This window comes from Dipteris shenzhenensis, chromosome 21 (genome assembly GCF_047967505.1).
Source record: "Dipteris shenzhenensis isolate YYH24624 ecotype China chromosome 21, Dip_SZ_1.0, whole genome shotgun sequence".
NCBI lineage: Eukaryota > Viridiplantae > Streptophyta > Polypodiopsida > Gleicheniales > Dipteridaceae > Dipteris > Dipteris shenzhenensis.
The window spans coordinates 30,593,671-30,619,167 of NC_141616.1; the positions used below are offsets into that span (position 1 = coordinate 30,593,671).

At 40.6% G+C, this 25,497-nt stretch overlaps 1 protein-coding gene across 1 annotated transcript; it reads right to left on the reverse strand.

Annotated features, from left to right (window-relative positions):
- Positions 1 to 11,791: 11,791 nt before the first annotated feature.
- On the reverse strand, positions 11,792 to 13,719 carry LOC147888740 (aspartic proteinase nepenthesin-1-like). Its single transcript, XM_087392518.1, has one exon. It carries the CDS (start codon positions 13,695 to 13,697, stop codon positions 12,084 to 12,086), a length of 1,614 nt encoding a protein of 537 aa, XP_087248644.1. The 5' UTR covers positions 13,698 to 13,719; the 3' UTR covers positions 11,792 to 12,083.
- Between the last annotated feature and the right edge of the window lie 11,778 nt (positions 13,720 to 25,497).

The window sequence follows — 25,497 nt, forward strand, 5'->3', positions numbered from 1 at the left end:
TATTGTTCTTCTTTTTTATGCTTCTGAACTAGTACCGACTTAACCATTTGAGCCTTCCAATGTGATATCTGTTTTAATTTAGAGGACTTTCCTAGAACCCAAAGTGCAATAATCATAGACTTCGGCCATAGTCCTCATTTTAGGAGTTTGTATGGTGTATTATCAATCTCCTCTCAATTTGATGACTCGGACAAATAAAGCTCCAACTCACTGCAACCTTATTGGGCTCAAAGAAACTACCAAGAAAAGCCTTCAATGTAATGAAATCCATCAAATGGATTTTGATGAGAGTTGTATGCAAATACACAAGCCAAAATGTCATGCAAAAGGTTGGATTACAAACAGGGCATGTCAAAGGCATTGTCTGATCATAGTAAATATGGAACATAAGGAGGAGAATGAGAATACACTATACTTACTCTATTAACCCTAATACCAACAGGATCTTACATCAATCCATAATAACAACTTCTCCCTATTAACTTACACTTTATATTTTTCTCTTTCTTCCTCTTTCTTCGAAAGGTCACAAGTACTCATATGTATTCCATCCCCCCAATGTCTTGCCATTGCAATCACTCATGCCATGTAATGCCAAATTATAGTAGTGAATATCCATCCTTCCAACAACAATGCCACAACAAAGGACCCACTAGAGACCCTCTTCATGGGGCGTTTCTCCAAATAAATCCATTTGTAGTAATCCTTCAAAGATATTTTTGCAAGTGAATCGACCTTGGACAACATTTTTAAAAATGTTAAAACTTTCACATCCAATGCCCAAATAAACTCTATAGTCTCCTAAAGAAAAACTATGAACAACTCCACATGGAGGTCCATGTGCCTCTTTATTGGAGTTTGATACAGAGCACATGCTATCACATATGTGCAATGTAATGAAACATCACCAATCAGAGATCCAAAATGCAATGAGGGAAGGAAAACCAAGGCCTCCTTATGTGAATAGGTCATATTGGAAGAGGGAAAAGGAGGATATCTGAGATGATCCAAACAAGTAAGACAAGCAACAACAAAAAGCAACGCAAGTTTGCACTTAGATAAGAGGTGTTTCACATATCAAGAGTTGCACTTTCTTTGAGCAAAAACATATGAGCAAGGTTTTTTAGAGATTCAAGATTATCAATAGACTCAAGGAGGGTGTGGTGGACAAACCACCTTGCAAATTAGTGCTATCTCTTTATTTTCATTTTGGAGTGTTTAAGAGCATTTAGTCGAATGCAATTTGTTAGCTATTTAGTAGAATCAATTTTATAGATTGTCTATTGTATTAAGTAAGCACAATTAGAAATATTGAGAAACCAAGTCAAAAACAATGAACCAATAATTAAATACCACGGTTCCATCAAAACATAGCTTATTATACCTCTTCTCCCTAAAGTTTTCTTATCATTTTTTGTGGCTCTCATCAGATGCTTCATCAATGAGAATTAATTATTATTTCACTAAAAATTGAAAAAATCTACTAAGACTAAATATATATTATTACTATTTGTCTACTCATAAAAATTAAATTCATAATTTTAAGACTCTAAAATATATGATTTATAACTTATAACTTTTTATATGTGCTCAAAGGGCCTTTTTCTTAATTGGAAGGGTAATATCCCTAATTCGGTCCACTTGAGAACTGTACTTGAGTCCTACACCAATGATGTTTATTTGTGGATTCTATATGGGCCACATAGCTAGGTTGACTATGCCATGGAAATGATCTTGTAGGAGTTTTTGCAACGTGAGGTACGACCAAAATGAGATTAAGATTGTTTTTTAAAACGCTGGGTAGTTCACCTGCTCAGCATAGTGTCAAGTAATAATTTTTGGATACCTAGCTCACCAACTAAACAAAGCTTTCTTATGTCGAAAAAATACTAGCACACCAACTGAGCTGAGATTATTGTCTATAAGCTGATCCTTTTGTAATAACTTTTTGTATATAAGATGAGCTTTCTTTATAATAGGAAACTTGATTTTAAGTTCTCTAGGGGGACATATAAGCTAAGATTTCTTAATAATAAGAATCCTGATTTTAAGTTCTCTAGGGGGGCATATTAAGCTGAGCTTTCTTGTATTTCCAGAATAACCATGGAAATTCAATCAATTAGATCCCTCCCATCCATCAAGAATCAATGAGATTTTTTACAAAAATACCTATATATGTTAGTATAAGAAAGAAGAAAGATCAGTCTCATAAGAGACACTTACAATGAAGATCTGTATCCATTGATATTACAAGTTATCACCCACATGCTATATGTTTTAGTAGCATTGAGACTCGGGGGGTGCACTAATAAGAAATCCTAGGTATCATGTGCGTTCAAGGGGTATTAAAAAAACCCCTCGACTAAAATTTCCCCCCCAATAAAACCACCCCTCTTTACTTATGAACTAATTGATTTTTTTCTAAATTTGAATGAAAAACCCCTCCTGTTATTGTAACCTTGTAAATTTTTTTACAAAAGTGGGATTAAAATACCCCTCCTTTTGAATGCATGTGGTACACTAAAATTTTTCGAGGTGAACCCCCTGAGCATTGAGAGCTAGACTCAAAGAAAACTACACTTCATGAAAATAGCACCCATGATTTTACTTGCAACAAAAAATCATCTTATTTCTCCTTCTCCATATGCAATTAATTACTTTCGCCCTGATGACTTGCCACACCTTCCATAGCTCTTCGTTCATCTTGCCCTTATCCCCCAAAAGTTCTATCATTTAAAGAGCATTTGATGATCTCTTTGCTAGTAGCATTTACAAATCCCCTCAAGTCCCCTCAGTCCAAACAAACCACATGACTTGGCCATTCATTTATAATGTTTCTTAATCGACCCTACATTATTGTTCTTTGAGAACTTGAAAAGCCATGTCACTTGGCAATCGAGTCCTCTCCCATCCATTTACAACCACTTGGGTCCCATATGCTCCTAAATTTAATCAATCCTTTTGCACACATCCTCTTTAGTTGATAAGAAGCAATTACCAATGGCTTAAATAAGCCTCTATAAGCCCACTCTAAATGCCAAACTGACCTACTAAGTGAAGCATCCCCAGTGTAACTACAACCAAGTGACATCCTTAAAGATAAACTTCCACCTGATAATCATCGTACTGAGTAGTTCAGATTGAGGAACCTTGACTTCATAATCAGAGAGAATTATGTCTTGCCAAGGAGCCTTTACCCCCTAAAACCATTTAGGTCAATCAAATACCTAGAAATTATTACCCATGGTTGACTGTAATGAAGTTTAAGGAACCATTTAGCAATCATTTTCCTACACTTCTGGACCATACCTTCTAACCTAGGTCCACCCTCTTCCTTACTAGCCACCATATAATTCCAATCTATGGCATTCCATTGCCCCCTCCATCCAAAATTCTAATATACCTATCCATTTTCTTCAATGCATTATCAGAGAAATGAAAGGCATAAATTGCATACACTGACTTCAGTACTTGTTTAGCAACAACTACCTTGCCTACAAAAGACTTTTTGGAATTCTCCCATGTAGCAAATTTACTATGCATCTTGGACATGCACCACTCAAACTTATCTTCCAAGCTAGCAACAAATCCAACAAGGCATCCTAAATATATAATAATTTTGTTAGCTCTAATCCATCTAAAAAAGGCACTTATATACCATTCGGGTAAGGCATCCCACCTAGCAACAAATCCAACAAGGCATCCTAAATATCTAATAATTTTGTTAGCTCTGATCCATCTGAAAAAAGCCCTTATATACCATTTAGGTAAGGCATCCCACCCCAACCAAACTGCAAAGGTTTTGTCCTTCTTGATTTTTGAATCAAAGACCAAAGAGAACTCCATGACCCCAAAGATAGACAAGAAATTGATTAAATTATCCTCCCTTAGAACAAAAATACTCAAGTTATCATTAGCAAAAAATTGTGTACATAAATTAGAACCATCTAGTAGTGACAATCCTTTAATGCATACTTAATTAAGCTAGTAATCAAGCTGACTAAGCAAAGGTTCAATTGCAATGGCAAAAAGCAAAGGATCCAGAGGTAACCCTTGCCTAATAAACCTCTTGAATCCAAATGAACCTTTCAAACTCCAACCAATTCTATCTTAGGCTTTTTCAAGATCTAAATTCAAAAAAATAAATCTCTCATTATGCCTCAGAGCATAATTAATTTCAAGGGAAACATTCATCATAACATCCTATGTATTTCTATACAAAATGTGAAACCATGTTGCCTAGCATGAAGGATTCTACTCATAAAGAACTTAACCTTGTTGGCCATATATTTTTCCCTAACTATATAAACACAGATCAACATAGTAAGGGGCGTCCAGTGCCCAAGTTGAGACCTATTTTGACCCTTAGGGGTTAATTTCACAATGCCAATATTTATGCTCCTAGGTAGGTAACCCTTGTGAAAACAATGATTATATAGAATAGTCATGTCCTTGCCACATACCTTTCATCAATGCTAATTTAAGTCAATGGGAATCACATCTGGCCCAGAAGATTTTCCCTTGGGCATATTGGGGACTTTGTATTTAATCTCATTCCATGAGAAAGGTCTTTGCAAGGAAACAACTTCATACGATAAAACCTTAGGCTACATTATGTTCAAAAAATCTTCAACTCTACATTTGTGATTCGACACCAATTCAGAGACTGAACCCACTATTTGTCGACTTGACAAATACCTCCACAATCTTTTCCTCATGAAATAATGAGGTTAAATGTCCCCCTAGAGAACTTTAAATGGAAATTCAATTAATTATATCCCTCCCCTCCACAAATCAATGAGATTAAGAAAAATTTGACGACTAGATTGTATTAACTTAAGTGGATGAAAAACATTAAGGTTGCTTTATCGCTTTCCCTAAAATCTAGTTGGCCTAAAAATCTAAGTCCTTTGACAAACATGAAGAGGAGAGAGGAGAAGAGTGGAGATGAGGAGAGAGGGCACAACTAGAGAGCACACCATAAATGACTAACTATACAGTAGATTTAGTTGAAAATGTAGAATATATGCAAACCCATTTAGGGTTAGGGGTAAGGCATCTAACCCTTTCCTTTATAGCACTCTATTGGGTTAGTGCTATGCACATATGATCACATGATGGTGCTATGCACACATGATGACATGATGTTGAGCGTGAACTCTCAACACCTTCCCTCAAGGTCAACAACATGAAGTAGGCCTTCCCTCAAGATGATGATTTTGGGGTATCGAAAAAGGACTAAACATTACATTCCATCACACCCCTTTAATGGGAATGTCCTTCCTTTGCATCCAACCAAGAGCTAGTCAGTGTTTCTTGAAGAGCTCTTCGACTGGTTTGGTAAAGATGTCTGCAACATTCTCTTTGCTATCATAATGCTGCAGTGTGATGTCACCAAGTAGCACTCTTTCTTTGATGAAGTGCTCTCTGACATCAATGTGCCTTGTCCTAGAGTGATATATTGGATTCTTGGCCAATGCTTGAGCCAATTGATTATCACAATATTTTGTTGTGGGCTTTGACTCATCAAAGTAATCTGTTTCTGACAGTAGTCTTCTGATCCATAGAGCTTCACATGCACCTGTAGTGAGTGCCCTATATTCTGCTTCAGTCGAACACAAAGAAATAGTTGGCTGTTTGTTTGACAACCATGATATAGCACCTTGACCAAGGAAAAATGCATATCCTTGTGTTGATCTTCTGGTCTCATGATCTCCGACATAGTCATTGTAAGAGTATCCATGCAACCATGGATGACTCCCTCAGTGGAGGCGTTCATAGCCCGAATCAAAAATCTGCGTGACTAGATGGCTGGTGCTGGGATACAAAAGACTAGCAAAGAGCTAGCTTGGCGGTGTCTCCAGATATGTCCACCAAGGTTTGATGGACTGGTAATAGCGCTTAATACTCACGTGAGACCCCAACCATTGTCATTTGAGGAGTTATGTGCTTTACTTATGGAGGAGGAATTGAGGCTTAAAGCTCGAGATGGATGCCGCGTTCTCTGCTAGTGCAAAAGGCAAAGGTGGTTCCTCCACCAAAGGTGAGTCCTCTACTAATGGTGACAAAAAGAAGAACAGTGGCAAGAAGAATTTTCAGGGAGAATGCTTCTACTACAAGAAGAAGGGCCATGTGATTGCAGATTGCTGGGTCAAGAAAGTAGATGAAAAGAATGGTACCCTGAAGAAGACAGATAAGGGGAAAGAGACAGCTAACACAGCAGAAGCAGAGTTGGATCTATTTCTGGCCATTGAGGAAGAGTGCTCCTCAGTTCAAGAAGTGTGAACCACTGATTCATGGGTGTTGGATAGTGGTGCCTCCCATCACATGACCTACAAGAAGGGTCTATATTGTTCCATGTAGCCTCTACAAGAACCCATCACTATGACGGTTGGAAATAATGCAAAATGCCCTGTTGAGGGTACAGGTACGGTTTCATTTGTTTTTGTAAATGGGGATGTTAAGAAACTATCTAATGTGATGTATGTTCCACAAATCAAGAGAAATTTGCTATCAGTTGCTTCCATAGCTGACCTTGACCATGAGATGAGGTTTAACAAGACAGAAGCAAAGATTCTGGATAGTGCTGGCAATCTTGTTGGCACAAGAGTAAGGAGAAACAACCTGCATGATCTAAGTGCTCTTACAGCCACTGTTGGAGTGGGCACAAGCAGACTTTGGCACGAAAGATTTGGCCACATCGGATTTGCAGTGCTGAAGGAGATGCAGAAGCAAGGTGGTTGCTCACTTACCTATGGTTGTAGAAATCAAAGAAACGTGTGAAGCTTGCATGATGGGCAAGCAAAAGAGAAAGGCATTCCCACAAGAAAGCAAGAATAGAGCAAACACTCCTCTAGAGTTGGTGCATGTTGACTTGTGCAGTAAGATGCCTACACAAGCCTTGAGGGGATCTTCCTATTTTTTATTGATTGTCGACGACAATAGTAGGAAGATGTGGGTGTACTTTCTTCACGAAAAGGCTCAAGCTTTTGGTAAATTGAAAGAATGACTACAACTTGTTGAAAATGAAACAGGGAGAAAAGTGAAGAAAATTAGATCGAATGGTGGTGGTGAGTTTGTTTCTACAGAGTTTGGAGATTTTTGCAAGAGCAAAGGGATCAAGTGACAAACGACGACACCACATACGTCTCAACAAAATTCGATTGTTGAATGCCGAATGCAGACCACCGTGGAGATGGGGAGTTGTATGTTGGAAGGTGCTGGACTGCCAAACCACTTTTAGGCTGAGGCTGTCAATACTGCGGTTTACATCCTTAATCGCAACTATACAAAGGCACTCAAAGGTAAAACACCACATGAGGCTTACAGCAGTAAGAAGCCATCTATCTCCCACTTCAGAACGTTTGGGTGTGAATGCTATGCGCATGTACCAGACAAAGAGAGAAACAAGCTACAACCAAAAAGCACCAAATGTATATTCTTCTTAGGCTATTCTGATGAGAAGAAAGCCTATAAGTTGTATGACCAAGAGGCAAAGAAGATCATAGCTAGGTGCGATGTGGTGTTTAGGGAGCAACCACATGCAGTGGAGGTAGAGAAGAGCTCTTCCACTTTATCATCAAGTGAAGAGGTAATTCACTATGGACTTGTCCCAGGAGCTATAAATATCACATGATGAAGGTATAAGTCACCAACCTGTTGTTACACCACCAGAAAAACCATTGCCGCGATGGGTAAGGCAGCTCTACAACCATGATAACCAGATACCTATGTCTATTGAGCAGCATGCTGATGGACCAAGGCGGTCTCAGAGAATCGAGGAGAAAAGGAGGGCTTCTGCTCACATAGTCAATATGGCCTTGATGGCTGAGATTATTGCAGAAGTAAAAGAGCCTACGAGTTTGGAGGAAGCACTTGCAGACCGAGATTGGAAAAGCACTATGCAAGTAGAATATGACAGCATAATGAAGAATGAAACTTGGGAGCTGGTAGATCGACCACATAACAGAAAGGTTATTGGCACCAAGTGGGTTTGGAAGGTAAAGTACAAGGCCAATGGGACTTAGGAAAAGTACGAAGCCAGATTGGTTGCACAAGTATTTTCGCAAGTTGAAGGGTTTGATTTTTAAGAATCTTTCACTCCAATTGCTAGAATGACCACTATTTGCATAGTACTATCAATGGCTGTTCATAAAAAGTGGCTAGTTTATCAAATGGATGTGAAATCAACATTCTTGAATGGTGACCTCAAGGAGGAGGTGTACGTGGCTCAGCCACCTGGGTTTGAGGTCCCCCATTCTGAGAACAAGGTATGTAAGCTGAAGAAGGCTTTGTACGGGCTGAAATAGGCCCCAAGAGCATGGTACCAACGGATAGACAAATTCTTTTATAAATTAAACTTCAAAAGATGTGCCTCAGATGCTAACTTGTACGTGTACAGGAAAGGTGGAAAATCTGCTATTATTGTTCTATATGTGGATGATCTCCTTATGACTATGAAGACATGATCCAGCAGACTAGAAAGGCGTTGATGACAGACTTAGGCTTCATGCACTACTATTTGGGGATTGAAGTCTAGCAAGAGCCAGGCAAGATCTTCATCTCTTAGCAGAAATGTGCAAGGGAGATCTTGAAGGCATTTGGTATGTCCGAGTGCAAGGAGATAGCTACACCTATGGAGGTAAATATGAGGGTGTCTATGGAGGATGCCTCACCTCCAGTAGACATCGAGAGGTACAAGAAGTTGGTCGGCAGTCTCATCTATCTGTGCAACACCAGACCGGACATCAGTTTTACTATTGGCGTTTTGAGCAGGTTCTCCAATAAGCCCTGGGAGAATCATTGGAATGCAGGGATGTGGGTGCTCAGGTATGTGAAGGGCACTCTTGATTATGGCATCACTTATGGTATGGGCACTTCCTTGGCTGGTCATTCTGACTCAGATTGGGCTGGAGATGTTGATTTCAGGAAATCTGTTTCTGGATATTGTTTCTCTTTAGGTTCAGGTATCTTTTGTTGGATCAGTAAGAAACAAACATCAGTAGCATTGTCTTCTACCGAGGCTGAGTACAAGAAGAGGCAGCATGTTTTGTTGCTTGTGAAGCAGTGTGGCTGAGGAGGATCTTATGGCACATGGGAGTGCAAGAGGATGAGGCAACTGTGCTAACGTGCAACAATCAAAGTTGCATGGCCATTGCTAAAAATCCCGTGTTTCATGCGCGCACAAAATATATAGAGATTCAATATCACTATGTGCATGATTTGATCGAGGACGGGATAGTGGAATTGGTCTACTATCCAACAGAGCAAAATGGAGCAGATATCTTCACCAAGACACTCGGGAAGAATCAGCTTCAGTGTCATCTTCAGAGACTCGCATTTGGCTGAGAAGGTAGTTCACTTACAAGTGGACATTGAGGGGGGGTGTTAGATATGCTCAATGCCCCACCCTCCTGGTAACCATCAGTGGTCCAAGGTGCTCAAGTTGTAAGGTCCCCACATGAGGAGAAGCCATGTGTGAGCCCGGGACACTAGATGGATCCTGACTTGCATGTCAGATGAGGTCTATCAATGAGACAGTTGATGGTAGAAAGGTGATTGTGTGGGAGCCCCTTATTCTTGCTGGGGCCCCTGAATATTCCATGGTGCCCCTTGTTCTTGCTTGTGTGGGAGTCCCTGAATATTCCATGGACGACTAGTTGGTTCCACCGACTAGGTTGACTAGACGGCTTCATCGACTAGGTTGATTGGTTGGTTCCACCAACTGCATCAGATTAGTTCAAATCATATCAGATCTTCTAGCTACTAGCCCTTCACCTAATATCTATCTAGATCACCATCTAAGCTCCACTGTCGGAGCGCATGGGTGGACGGAGCCATCATCTATACTACATCAGTATTGAAGGAAAATTTTATTTATCTCCAGTTTGTTGTGTACTCTCTATTCTTTGTTCACTTTCTGTTCTGCTGCACCGGTGTAATTTAACATACTACAACTTGAAGACAGAGTTTGCCGAATTCTGTTGAGCAATGCATAAGTTATGGGTCATGCAAGATACATATATACAAAAACATCCCTGAACCTCACCCAAAATGGCTACACCAAGCAAACAATGACCCAATAGACATGCTAACCTTAGTCTAAGGTCATAGTTAATCCGGCTCATAGTTTGAAATGTAGTTCATTTGGTCAAGTTGACCATGTTGATGGGTGTTTAGTGTTACCATTAGTGGTAGTTTAGGCCATTGTAATGAGTTTTAGTTTTAGGTTTTTGTCTTTTGTGGGGATCCTAAATGACTTTAACACTTTGTGTGGATTAAGTTTTTGGCCTTGCGTCAGGGATAGTGAATTATTTTGTCATTTAGCTTGTATGGATCCACCTTTACTAAAAGCATGTGATACTATTTAAATGAGGAAATGGCCAAGTCCCCACTCGTATTTAATGGTCCATCTTCTCTTTCATCTCTTTTCCCTCCTCTCTTTTCACTCGGCTACCTTTCCCAATAGTCATTCACCTTCACTTGCATTTTTCTCTTTCCCTTTCCTTTCAATTTACACCTTTCATTTCCCTTTTTTCAAGTTATTTATTTGAGCTACTTTACATTTTCTCTAAATGGGGACTTAGTGATTGCACCACCTTGTTGAAAGCCAGGCCATAGTGGTGACTTTAGCATAGATACCTCTTAAAGAACACCACAATTACTAAGTCTATAAACCATGATGCGCTACTTTCGCTTCAACTTAGAATTCAAAGAACCAACAAGTTACGACTCTCATTTATCCATATATGGGACAACTTAGAATTCAAAGAACCAACAAGTTACTACTCTCATTTAGGTCATATATGGAACAACTTAGAATTCAAAGAACCAACAAGTTATGACTCTCATTTAGACCATATATGGAACAACCTTGACAACCCAAACAAACAAGTAGGTACCTCATTCACATTATGGACAAGGCATTTCATTGCATACATTTACACATGATGCAGACTAACACTCACACTTACAATAGCATTCCAAATGAAAGGGCCTTAGTGGGATCCGCACCTTGTTCCTCCTAAGGTCATGTGTGTTTGTCATGGTCCCATAGATAATTTGTGGTCTAATGGTACATGAAAATCTCTCTCTCTCTCTCTCTCTCTCTCTCTCATACAATAGCTTTCCTCATACTAACTCGCCTCCCACAAAACTGCTCACATCAAACAAAACAAATCATGGATATAGATGCACTCTCTTGTAAAAAGGAGTTTTGGATTCTCGACTACTCCGGGTGCACGAAGTCTTCAGTTTTCTTCTTGAACTATGAACTCCTTATTTAAAAGGAGAAAGTTTAGAGAAACAATGAATGGAATGCCTTAGAGCCGGTCCCCATGGACCAGTAGAACTAGCTTTTTGGAAGATCGTAAAATCTTCCCTCCGTTTCTCCAGGCCCCATGGCGGAGCAAGATATGTTGATCATCCAACAAGAGCGTCGCATTCAATGCAAGCTCCATTTGGCACAGGTTGGCATCTCCAGTCTCCGGGGGGTGCCTCTGGACTCGCTCTATATTTCCTGATGCCTCTCCGTGAAAATCGGGGCGGGTCCAAAAATAGGGAGAATGAATCAGCTCCTTCGAATACTCCGGTCCATGGGGACATGCTCTTAGAGAAGTTACAAAAGGCAATTGTGCATGAACACCGGAGGAGCAGACCCTGTTTGACGTGCTGCTATATTGTACGCTCTGTGGTGGAGGAGTGAGTAGAAGCGGACACGAGAATCAACAGTTTCTGCTTTGTTCAAGTAATCTGTCTTTAGCTTTAGCGCTTGAAGCAAAAAAATCTCTCTTCAGATTTGCAATATAGCGCTAAATAGACTAAATCACTTTCAAATGTACAGAAGGAATGAAAAGCAGCCTGCAATGACAGCCTTCCTGCTGTATGCAGCCTCTGGACAGCTGCTGCTTATTAATGGAATGCACTTATCTGTGCAAAACTGAATGGAACAAAATACGGAGCCACCTAATTATTTAACTAGTCTATACATCAGTTTGGGCATTTTAGCCCTTAACTGTATTGACTTGTGTTCATCTGTAAGTTATGGAATGACATTTGGGGCAGAAAAAATTAGAGCGAGGAGCTCAATCAGCGGCACAAACCATGTGAGCAAATCCGAGTCTGGAATTTTCAAGGTCGTAGAGGAAGTGAACGTTCTGCTGCAGAAAATTGCCCAGAATCGAGAGTGTACCAGAGGGATTTTCGAGGATGGCAAGGCAGACAGTATGCAGATTTTCATCCATTTCAATGAAGTAGTTCTGCAGAGGGGGTTTGAAAACGGCTCCATCCTTGAAGGTAATAGACAATTCGGGGAACTGCACTGCTGATACACCTGAGACATCGTAACAAAGATTGAGTAGGGCGTCTTCTGTTCTGGGATAGGAAATTTGCGACTCGAAAGCCTTGACGATAGGCTGGTAAGCTGGCGTTGCCAAGTACGTTAGCGTTGTCCCAGAATCGATGATCACTCCTCCATTTCCTTGAGCATCGATCGCCCAGGCAGTGGGCGGAATTGCGACCTCTTTTCCGCCGACGCTCACCTTGTCGATCTCCAAGTAGTAGAATGTTTCCACCGACGTATTCTTCACAAAGCTCGTATACTGCAGATCCGGATGTGCACCCAGCACCTCGTCTTCTCCAAATGTTAGGATGCTGTTCACGCTCAGATTGTTGTTGCGATTCTCCAGACAATAGGAGAATTTTCGCCCGTATCGTTCGTGGAGCTGAGATGCAAATGATAAAGGCCCCTTTCCCAGACCCACCAGACCTCCTGCTCCTCGAAATAGGCCTTTGTTGGTATGGCCGCATCCAAACACAATGCCGTCGACGCTAAACGGTTGTCCATTCGTGAGATTGAGAGTGAAGGTCTCCAGCGCCAGATCCCCAGTTGTGTTAGATTTGTCGCCATACCAGTAGACGTATTTGCAACTGTGAGGGTTCTGGGGGACACAGGGCTGCTCATTGACGTTGTAGACGAGCTGACATTGGGATTGGGAGCACGCTATCTTCTTGTAAGAAGAGGAAGAGTTGGGGCTAAACATGGGGCCTTCTTGCTCGTAGCAATCCCGGCAGGGGTTACACTGCGTCCAGGTGAGATCGCTGCCCGTGTCGATGATCAAAGAGAAGTGTCGAGGGGGAGTACCGATGAAGACATCCATGAAATACTCTCCCGATCCAAGGGTAACTCCAGATTGGACATTAGACTGGAGACTTTGAGGCACGGGGAGAGAGGAAGAAGCCGAAGGCACAGGAGCGTCGGCGAGGGGTTGAAAGGGTGGAGGTGAGTCTTTTCCGCCTACAAACAGAGGAGAAGGAGCTGGGGATGAAGACGAGAGGACAGGTTGAGGCGCTGGTCCTTGGCTGGAAGCTTTGGTTCTCAAGTCGATACCGCGAAGGCGAGAGGAGTCCCGCAACAGGGCCTGCTGCAAGGATTCAATGGGGGTATTCTTCTGATGAAGGGGGTGAGCATCTCTATGCTTCATGGCGATCTTCATGGCGGATTTGGGGTCCTGGGCGAGCTTCCTGGAGTTGGGGAGGCCGCAATCGATGGCAGCAACGTCTCTGATGCCGATGTCGGAGAGGGGGCAGCCATGGAGGGGCAAGGGGATGGAGGGGAGGGAGGAGGAGGTGGCGAAGAGGAGGAGGGAGGAGAGGGAAGAGAGGAGGGCAAGGGAGGAGAATATGAAGGGAGGTGCCATGGAAGAAGGTGGAGGAGGAGGAGGAGGAAAGCAATGAGGGACGAAGGAGAAACAGCGAAGAGATGAAACTTGAAAGAGATGAGGAACTGAAAAACGGTGAAAAGGCCTTCTTAGAGACGGCGATCAAAAGAGACGAGAAACGAACACAACGCATGCATTATAATTTTACGTCGCAGCATTGTAGTAGTTTGCCACGCGCACACACATTTCTACATTGACCATTTTTCCAGCTTTGACTCTTTCGTTCCTCCAATACTTTCCCCCCACGTGGCCCTTTGCCGTGCCCAGTACGGTTGACCACTTTCCCCTTCGTCAAACCTTTGACCCCCGTCACCCTTTGAATTTCATCATTTCAATTTTCCATCCCCTTGTTTTACTCTTTGCCTTTTTTCTTACCAACTTGGTCAAGTCCCCCTCCCCCCCCCCTTTTGCATTCCCACCAAGGAAGGACCTTTGTACAACATAGATATGCTGAAAGCCAAGAAATAAAGGCTCCTGGCCACACCTTCGCCTTGCTCCACGCCTCAGAAGCTCCCCACTCATGTCACTAAATGTGCTTATTGTTATGCGGAGAAATAGGGGAACCAAAACCTTTGGATTTTTTTTTATGCGAATGGGAAGCTATTGTAGCACGTGGAGAGTAGCATGCCATCGGGTGCAAGATTGGAAGGAGCTTGAGTTCGCCCATTGCCCTTAGTGTTCCATTCGTGAAAGCCTCGTACACAATCGTGAAGACGTGCAAATGCATTGTTAGAGGCCACGCCATACCCCCAAGCATTGAATGGGGACAGTCCCCATACAAAAACTGCTCAAGAGGTGCCCAAGGATACCCCCCAAACCACGTGCTTTGCAGTCTCGCTTACATTGACCATCAAACATCACTCCAATCATTCAATAACCCCTCGCCCATGCCCGCCAAAAGTTGATGTAGTGGAGGTATAGGGCAACCTCTTACCTCTCGCTCTCTACCATCTCCTCTTGCTCATTTGGTAAAAGTCCAATTAGAAAATAAGGCCATTGAGATGACTCTTCGCAATCACATTCATTTGCTTGAATGCTAGCTACTTGCTCACGCCAACAATCAAAATCCCTTGAACTTAAGTCCTAGTATTGAACCCCCCCCTCCGACCAAAAATCAAGTCTAAGTATAAGTTGTCATTTGAGTAAGAAACTTTTTGTTGTCAACTTTAGATTTTACAATGGATACTTTTAAGAAAGGGTAATGATATCTCCTTTTATTTATATTAAATATTACATGTTAATAGACCTCACTTGGGTACAACAAAAATTTATGAATGTAAAAGTGTATGGTAGTTGACAAATTGACAAACAGATAGTAAAAGGTACATCCATATGGAGGCGATGGTTTGAAATATTAGCAAGGGTCGATGAATATCAAGGAGACCTACCTATGTCTATGATGTAAGTGGGGTTGTATACTTTCTTATGGCAAAGGTGGGTGGGGAATGGTGTGCATCGCATGAAGTTTTACTAGGGTGGTAGGTGGTCATGGGGTTCACAAAGAGCTCAAGATCCCTAAAGCCTGAAGTTTTGTAAGAGGAAAATTAAAAAGATGAGAGCGGGTATTAATGTATTGCATAAAGTCTAAGATTGAACATGTTTGAGATTGTTAAGAGTAAAATTACACCTTTTTCCTCCAATAATTTGTTGAATTCGCATGCCCATGGTGAGTCAAGTAGACTAGGGAGAAATTAAAAGGTTAGCTAAGGAGCTTTTATTAGCCTAAGGGTTGTATTACCTTTCCAAGCTAGAAGATTGTTGGCCCCTTCCAAGTGAACATTACATGTTTCCCCCAATAATTTTTTTTGGATTGCGGTGCCTTCAGGGGCCTAGCTAGTGGTCAAACTCATGCACGCTCACACTCATCGACCTACCTCAACCACCAGCCTAGAACCCCATCAACAACAAGTTTGTCCTTTAATAGTAGCTTACATGCTTTGGTTAGACTTAGCCCCTTTATGACGTTCCTAAAGGCTTATTGTGCACCGATGTGTGATGTAATTTATTCTAGATAGGGCTTGCTAGTATCATATCCACCCACATGCCATCCGGAAAAATTTCCCTAGAGAGGGAATGAATGCACGCGAGGTCAATTAGAAGATTCTTTGTTTGTTGAATAAGAGGGTGGCTTGGTGGAGCAACCTTCCCTAATTCAAAGGTGTGAGAAAGGCATTTCCTCATGGGTTGAGCATTTTAAAAGGGACATCGAATAGTGGTAGAGAGTCAAGCGATAGGAAGTAGTGAGCATTTTAGAAGGGACATCGAATAGTAGTAGAGAGTCAAGTGATAGGAAGTGGTGTGCCATAGTCAAAGGGGTTGCATGCAACATGGAAGGTGTGATGGGCTCCACTTATGGGAGTAGTAAGGGGTAACAACTTTTGAACATAAGGCTTGAACCCATGGAGTGTGGAGAAGAGGTGCACATGTTAGTGTGGAAACCAAAAAAGGACATGTTTTTAGGGGATGAAACCGATGAAGGTCAAGTGTTAGAGCCATTGCATGGTGCAAGAAATTGTGACTTGTCAATGTTTGATTAGGCCATGCACCAAAATTAATGCAAGACGAGTGAGATTAAAATTGAAGGTGCCATTTTTTGCATAAAGTGCAATTCATATCTCTACCAATCACCTCTCTTCGCACGCTTTGCTCATTAGCCTTAACAAAACCAAACATGTCTTGTGGCATTGTCATAGGCTCTCTAACCTATTCCTAAGCATGTAGTATCGGGCACATCTCACCCTCCCCTCCCATCCCCATTTATTACAGCCCTACCTTAGTTTAATCATATCCAATTACACTCTTCCTTTTTAGATTATCATGATCATTTCCATGATTACTCATTCGATGAGCATCAAAAGGGGACATTGGCCTAAATTTTACAATTGTTTCTCCCACCCAAAAAGAAAAACTCACTAATTCTAATACAATTTTTAGAAAATAAAACCTTGTTTCTTTCAGCATTTCTTGTGAGGGTGTGATTGATAGGGGATTGACATAACTTCTTCTAATAAATATAGCAACGATGTCTAGAGCTCCATAGAATCTACAAGTCACATCAACTACATGAGGTATGCAGCTTTTGTTTCTTTCTACTATTCAAACCATTGAACATGCAAGAAAATGACCCTTTAGGGACCCCCAAATTGAATTAAGTTAAAGGACCCTATTAATTAATTTATGCAGGCGGGGAGGGTGGGGGGGGTTAGAGGGGTACAAAATGGGGCATTGCATGGTATGACATGTGGTGACGTGCCATGTGTTTGAAGGCTGTGGAGCAATCTAGAAGGCTGTGGAGGGTAAATATAGGGCTGACGGAGATATGATGCATGGCTATTATGGATTGTAACCTGCGCGACATGCTTGACGGTGATGGGGAGCTACACACGACGAATAAGAGTGCAGCTACGAGGATGGAGGGCATGCGTGCAGTCGAAGATGGAGGTGAAAGCTCTGGCTCGAGTTCGTGCAGCGAAGCAAGGTGAAGATGAGCGTGTGGACAGGAAGACAGACCATGAGGTTACGACGGCAAAGTAGGAGTAAGCACAGTGTTGTCTCGTGCGGTGTTTTGATGTGGTGTTCTGATTAAGGAGAGTTTTTGATGGTGTTTCTCGTGTGTTTGTAGGACAAAGACTAGGAGGCAGAGGTCATTGAAGTCATCTATGAAGAAAATGGCTGAAGTAAAAATATTCAAACTGTGTGTCACCATTGGAATTATAGGTGGTAGTGACATCAATGATTTTGCACTCTCATATTGAGCAATTTTTGGAGGAAGCTTGCATGTCGAGATTTTGTGCGATGGAGAGAGGAGGAGCACTGTCTCATCTACACCTGTAAATGGTGATCCGGATATCCTCTATGAGTATCCAAGTGGTGAACAAGTCCATTCAGAGGTACCTAGGTTGGGATATCGATAGGCCAGAGGGTGGAGTGATTATTTGCCGTGCACTCAAGCACGTGCACTCAAGCAGCGTCATATGCATACTTTCCACGGGATGTTAGGATATTGTATAAAGGATTATGGGCAACCACATTTTAAGAGTGTTTGGAAGAATGTCAGCTCAGAGGATCTGCAAGCAGGCATAGAGTTGTACGTGAGATATGGTGCAGATGAGATCAAGAATCCAGTGTTCCTGACTAGTGCTAATATTTTTTATCGTGCTTTCATGTATTGGAAGTTCAAATTGAAATGCAGGTTGGGGATGCCATTTAGTAGATGCGTGTTGAGGATGCTGCAATCTGGCCAGTATTATCCGTCTGCCACTTGGGTAATTACTTCGTGGGGAAGGGGGATGGATGCAAGGCGTGCGTAGTACATGTGGAAAGCCATGGTTTTGCCGACTGTCTTAACCAATAGCGATGTGAGCTTGATCTTCTTTAGTTGTGATGCTTCTACCACTCAGCCACAGATTGATCATAATATAAAGGGCGTCCTCCATGCACCCAAGTATTTCAATGTTGGGATACAGCCGTCTACCCAGAATGTAAGTCCAGCTCGTCCTATTGATGGTCCATTGTGAGGGGAATGTGAAAAAATAGTGTTCTCAAATCCCCACTAATTGCAAGTGATGTCATTGAGCCCTCTGGTTTCCCATCTCACCATAATCAAGATATGGCTTTTGTGATTATGATTGACGTAACATTCTCTTCCCCTTAAGAATGGTTTATGTCCTTGAAATCAAAATCGGGAAACCTCCTCTGGAGATTGCTTACCCTTTCCCATGTTGAACTCTCTTCAGGTCTATCATGTGGTAAAGTAGGAGGTTCAATTAGTTCAACTAGGACTTCAATTCCAATGAGATTATCATCATCTCCTAATTTTCTTTTTATCCTACTTACATGAAAAGTTGGATGAGCTCTACATCCCTCTGGTAAGGCTAATCTATAAGTAGGTTCTCCAATTCTCTTAAGTATTGTGAATGGTCCACAATACCTAGGGGACCACTTTGGACATTTACATGTCTTTAAGGATTCTAAAGATTCAGGCACTTCTAGGTAGACTTTCTCATTTACTTCGAACTCCAACCTTCTACAGTGTGGGCCTTCGTAACTTCGTGCTCTATCTTGAGACTTTCTAATGGTATCTTTAGCCAACTTTAGCATTTGATTCATATCCTCAAGGAAGTCTTTGGCTGCTTGAACCTTCTTCTTTTTAAGTCACTCCAATTGGGCCTCTAGGTTGAAATCCATACATCATCATCAATGGACTAAAACCTGTAACTGAGTGCTTGGCACTATTATATGCATATTCTAATATGGGAAAACATTGTTCCCAATTAGTTTGCCATTTACTTACATATGCTCAAACTATCTTCAATGGCCTAATTGACCCTTTCAGTTTGACCATCACTCAATGGATGATTGGCGTGCTCATATTCAAAGAAGTTTCCAACCTTATTAATACAGCCCTCCAAAAATTGATGTTGGATTTGATATCCCAATCTCTAATAATATCAATTGGTAGCCTATAAATATGCTCCACAAGTAGGCTAGCTAATTTTGGAGTTTTAACTGCATCATTCGTTTGAATAGGTGAGCCATCTTGGTCAAATTATCCAAAATTACACACGCAGAGCCATGCCCCCTCTCTGTCCTAGGTAAATCAACAATAAATTCCATGGAGGTACTTTCCTACTTGCCAAATGGAATCTCCAATGGGTGTATGAGACCTCCTACCTTAAGGCTTTTAGCCTTATTGACCTGGCATTTTTGGCACTTCAATACATAATCTTGGACGTCCTAAATATTCCAAGCCAAAATAAATGCCTCTTCAGGAGCACATACGTCTTTTGAATTCCTGGGTGTTCAGCACTTGGACCATCATGACATTAATGTGATTATTATTGGGGACACATACTCTACCCTTGTAGAGCATGTAACCATCTTCTATAGTATATTTTTTCCATTTGAATCCTTTATTACCAACCTGTGGGGTGTCACCATTTCCACGTGACTCCTCAATGAAATCTCCTCAATTGCTTTCCATATTTCAAAAAGTGAGGATCAGACTCACATTTTCCCTTTAGGGACTCTAGGAAATCATTTTTGAACTGAGTGAAACTCAATTCATTAACAATTTGCATTCATCTTATGGAGTCTGGTACCACATTAAACTTTCCCTTCTAATGTGTCAATTGGATATCAAACTCTTGCATTATTTCAGCCCACCTAGCTTTTCTTCCTTTAAGCTCTTGCTGATTACAAATCCACTTAATAGTTTCCTAATAAAAAATCATCTCAAATTTGGCACCATACAATAACTTCTTTTGCAAACAATTCACATTTGGATTCTTTAAAAAAAAGAGAATTCTCTCTAAGCCATTGGAACACTTTTATCAAATGTTCCAGATTCTTTTTTCTTGTTTTACTATAGATGAGGATATCATCTAGGAATACTACATAAAATTTTCCTAAATATGGCCTCAAGACACTATTCATACGTGTCATAAAAGTTGATGGAGCATTTGTTAAACAAGATGGCATTGCTCTAAATTGATAATGTCCATACCTAATACCAAATGATGTCTTAGGGACATCCTCTTCTCTATTTTGTACTTGGTGATATCATGATCTTAAGTCTATTTTAGTAAAATATTTTTCCCCTTGCAATTGATCAAAGAGCTCGCTATAGGATACTTTTTTTTTTTTGTGATTTTATTTAAGGTTGGGTAATCTATGCATAAACTCATAGTACCACCTTTTTATTTACCAATAAAACAGGTGAAGACCAAGGTATAGTTATTAGGTTGGGTATAGTTACTAGGTTGAATTTGTCCCTTTCTAAGGTATTCTATTAAGTGCCTTTCATCCTCACATTATTCTATTTGGCTAAGTCTACAGGGTGGCTTACAAATAGGGGTAGGTCCAGGAATTATGTCTATTTTATCATCTACATCTCTCTCTAGAGGTAAACCATTAGGCAAATCACACAAAAAGCCACCTTTAAATTCAACCCATTAAATCACTAAAAGAAGATTCATAATTTTTAACACCAAGAGAAAGTTTACTCTTTTTAGATGAAGTAGAAATAAAATCATCAATAAAAGTAAGTTCACAAAGATATACCTCACATTGTTGTTGGTGAAGTTCACAAAGATATACCTCACAAAAATATACCTCACATTGTTGTTGGTGAAGTCGTTCCAATTCCATCAAACAAATAAGGGGAGAGTTGGGTACATCATGTTCTCGCTGAATCTGGAAGGCCATACCATCTTTTGCAAATATTAATGGAGTTATTTAAATAACTCCACTGCAAACTATGCCCAAGACTATACAACCATTCTCGACCAAGAAGAACATATGTTCTATTGAGATGCATGATTTGGAAATCCAAGGCATCTTGATAGCCTTGAATGTCCACCTCCACACCATGAATCATGGTGTCCCAAACCTTCTTATCACTGCCCCTTGCTAGAGAGACCACATTTTTATGGGCACTTAAACTCTCTGGCAACTACACTTTCTCAGCTAATGAATAGTTTAAGAAATTATGTGTTGCACTATCATCAATCATTACTCTTACTTTTTGCACCATATTATTTCCATGCATCCTCATAAATTCTTTATAGTCATGGTTAACAGTGCATGCAAGCACCAAATGTTTTCCAAGATAAAGCAAAAAAGTAAGAGAGGATAAGAGATAGACAATATAATATCCACCTTGGAGCCTTATGGGCCCAAGAATTTGTAAAAGGAGAGAGAGAGAGGTGAGAAATAAAGAACAAGGTTGGATTTGCCTTCAAAAGGTGGAATGTATAAAGGCCAAAATTTTGATTTTGGTCTTCATTGTATATTAAATGTAACTTTTGGGAATATAGGCTCTCTCATTCTCTCCATCTTCTTGTTGAGATTTTTTTCTTTTCCATTGTGTGTTGCCTTGTGATTTCCACTTCCCTCCCTTCACTCTCCCCCTCTCTTCCACATTCCTCTCCTCTCTTCTATCCCCTTCCACTTCCCCTCTCCATCTCTATTTTGGAATCACATTGTCACACTTGCGTGACACAAGTGATAGGTTCGTGCATTGCAAAGCTCTCACAAGGAGTTGTTTAGGAAGGGAGTCTCTGTCAGGATTCCTCCAAGATCCCATGACACATGGAGTCACCACCAAGCTACACAATCATGAGTACCAAAAGTGGGCTACCACATTGTTGATGATAGATAGTGCATGTGGGTGCTATCCTCATGATAAACCTCTACCTGAGTGTACTTTTCAGTACCTTTAAGATGTAACACCTACACGCATGTATTTGTGTTTGTGGAGGTTTTTTTGGGGCTTTAACTCATGCCTGTTTATTTTTATGGTAGTTCCAAGAAGCATGATCTTTGCCTAAACATCAAAAACAAAGATTTTCCTGCTTGGCCTTTTCATAATTTTCTTCCGAAAAGGAAATCTTTGTGTTTGAGGTTTCCTAGGTGGTGCTTGAGAAGCCTCCTTCTTGAATTTCCCCCTTCGTTTTGAGATTGGGGAATTTGTTGAACTTAGGAACAAAACCAGTTTGTTTTGAAGTTCCAACGTTGGATTTCCCCATAGTGTCATCATATAGTTGGGAAATTTTAATTGCTTATTTAAATGTCTTGGGAGAATTTCTTCTCATGTCAACTTTGTAGGTGTCTTTCATACCTCTCAAAAACCCCTTATCTTTTGGAATTCATCAATTCCCTTCAACTTAAGGACTACATCCCTATACTTCACCATGTACTGGACTAAAGTGTTCTTACCAATGCTAGAATTGTCCCAAGATTCCCAAGCCCTTTCTAGCTCATTTTCAAGTAAAACTCTATTAGGAAATCTTGTTCAAACTCAATACAATACCTAGGGATCCTATCATTTTCTCTAAGGCTCACCGACCGTTTATAAGCCTCATTTCCAAGGGAAAGACTAGCATCCATGACCTGATTTTTAAGAGGGGTGTTCCTGAGTTGATGGAATTCTTATTCTTTCCATTTTTTGCAAGAATTTATTTATCCCATCCATGTTTTATTCTTTCTATTCCCCATTGAAAATATACGGTTTTAAGTCCTAAAAGAATGGTAGAGGTTTCTCTAAATCTAGAGGTATACCTCTCAACTTGACTTGGACGAGTCATTGATTTTGCCATGGGAGTTACTGATTAAGAATCAGATAATTTGGATATAGCTTCAATTAGGGTTTTACAATGTATCAATAATAGACCTTAGTTGTTTATATATTTTTTGTGTTTAGCTTTCTAGTTTGATGAATTTTGAATACAAAATCCATAATCACCATAAAACACAGTATTAGATAAAGTGGGACAAAAGTTGCATTTTGGGAATTTCGAAATTGGAAGGATTTCATTAAAATTGGGAAAGGCTTCATTAAATTTGGGAAAATTTTCATTGATTGTGGGAATTTTACCAATATTTAATATGCTTATATTTGGAATTCCAATGATTATGAAAAACTTCATTGGTTGTGAAACAGTTCATTGCGTATAAAAACCGGAACAAAGCATTTGTGGCAGAGTTTGAAAATCATGTATTTGGTGGTGTTAATAAACACCGTCTAGGGACAACATGTATATTTACTTGAGGTGTTAATAAACACAAGTTGGTGGTGTTAACAAACACTATGCATAGTGAGTTCCACTAGAAACAAAGCAGTTGTTGATGAAGGTCAGCTTCTGAAAATTGTCATATTAATAATATGCAAATAGCCATTGACAAGATAACAACAATTGAGAAACATCACATGAAAACAAACATTACAATGGAAGTTTGGGAGATTAAGAGGGAGAAAATCGACACCATTTTCTATGCTCTGATACCAAGCAAGCTCTCCTGTTCTTTGATACATACACTCTGTGGAATCTTGATCTTCTTGGGTCTATTTGTGGATTTTGATGTCCATGACCAGACAATTGCATCAATATACTCCCATACCTGTGGATCCAACCTATTCTCTGCCCAATACTTATTCCAGCAATCAACATAGGCATCTGCATCACTGAGCCCCTTTCTCTTAACTGATGGTGCCCAATACTGAATTAATAATTTCTTGAAATTAGGAGAAGTAGCATCCATCTCGGCACTTGATATGGCAACCCCAAGCCATATGGGGTATATAGGATCTGATGGCCTCACCAAGACGAGGTCACCTTGCTTAACATCCACCATTGGTCTAAACTCTTCCCTCGGCTTACCTTTTAGAGGCCCACAATAGTGATCATTCCATTCCTCATAGCCTTGGAAATCATTAATGCAAGCATCTATATCATCCTCCTCATCAGGAGATTATGTTCTTGGCCAAAACTCTCTGTACACTCCTATCTCTGAGATGTTTTCTTGTTCGAGCTCACCGATCATGGTTTTGCAATAGTCTATCATTGTCCTAATGTAGGACTCATACAACGCATTCTTTCCACTTGCACATCTCTCCCAAAAGTTAATGTAATCCTTTATCCCTGATATTACTTGCAAGTGATCTCTCACAAATGCAGCCATTGGCAGTATATCCGGACAACCTGTTGGCAACAATGATCGACCCTCGCTATCTTTCTTCCATAGCTCAATTCCCCCTTCAATGGGCATCCAATTCGGTGATTTTGGATGCACCTTGTACTGCATCATTGGTCTGTCACCTTGCATGTAAAATCGAAATTGTAATGGCTTTGCATGCCCAACTAGGATTTCTTGCCCATCACATAGGTAGCCATCCACATAATCCTTGAAGTTAGGAACCCGTGTAAGAACAAATGGTGCCGGTGAAGATGATGTACATTTTTTGAATGTATCCATCAGATGCGGGAAAGTGAATGTTTGTCCCACCCACAAGCTCTCAGAAAACCTGCTGAACATTGCATCAATGTCCTCATGTGTGTGCCCTACCATCAAGAAGCCCAATTGAACTATCTTGAAAATGCCCCTTGCTACAAGAAGAGAAAGGTATGCAAACAAGTATCTATTTTTGTTCTTAGACCCATAATTATCTAGTTGGAGTAGCAAGTTCTCTGGCAACTTTTGGAATGGTGGCTCAATAGCAACACTTCCCTCTAAAAAGGGTGGGTTTTCTCTTGTATTTGACAGAAAAAAATTCATACATGTGTCTGTAGCCCTTGCAATGAAAGTTGTCATGGCCTCCGTGACAGACTTCGGGTCACTTTCCGATACAGTTTCTAGATTTGCATTTGTGATCATGACATCTACATTTTCAGACAAGCTAGCTCCACTTGTGGAAACATGTGCACCTTTAGAACTGTAATGGGAGTCCAAAGCGTTTCTTGAACATAGAGCATTCAAAAGGCGAGCATTGCTTCTAGGAATCCCATTGGTAGCAAGGTCTCTAAGGTCATGCATATCCATCCTCTCAAGGTTGCGCAAACAAATTGAGAGCGATCCAATCGTCAGGTTGGGATCAGATGGCCACAAACCATTGAGGTGAAGTGTCCATAATGACCATTTCCATGCCCATGGGTAATCATTCCAATGAGTGAAACCTGTAATTGCCATGCAGAATCGATGTCCTTGGACCTCACCCGAAGTCTTGGAATTGCCATCTTTTTTGGTCCATCTTATCATGGATTATGCATACATACTTTTTTGGATCCGTCTCAGAGTACCTACACCATGCATAGTATAAGTTCCTACAACTTTGTTGTTGTATCATATGCATCTTTCTCTCTTCCATCAGCAAATTGCGTTCATCTTGACTTTTTGTGGCTGCCAATTGAGCCTTGATCCGACTGTACAAGCTACATTTAGAGAATTCACTTGTCTTAGCAAGGGCTACATTTTTTAAGTCTGATTTCCAAATCCTACCAAT

What these genes read in the sequence shown, in the direction of transcription:
- LOC147888740 (XM_087392518.1), bottom strand. Translation starts at nt 13,697, where the DNA reads ATGGCACCTCCCTTCATATTCTCCTCCCTTGCCCTCCTCTCTTCCCTC.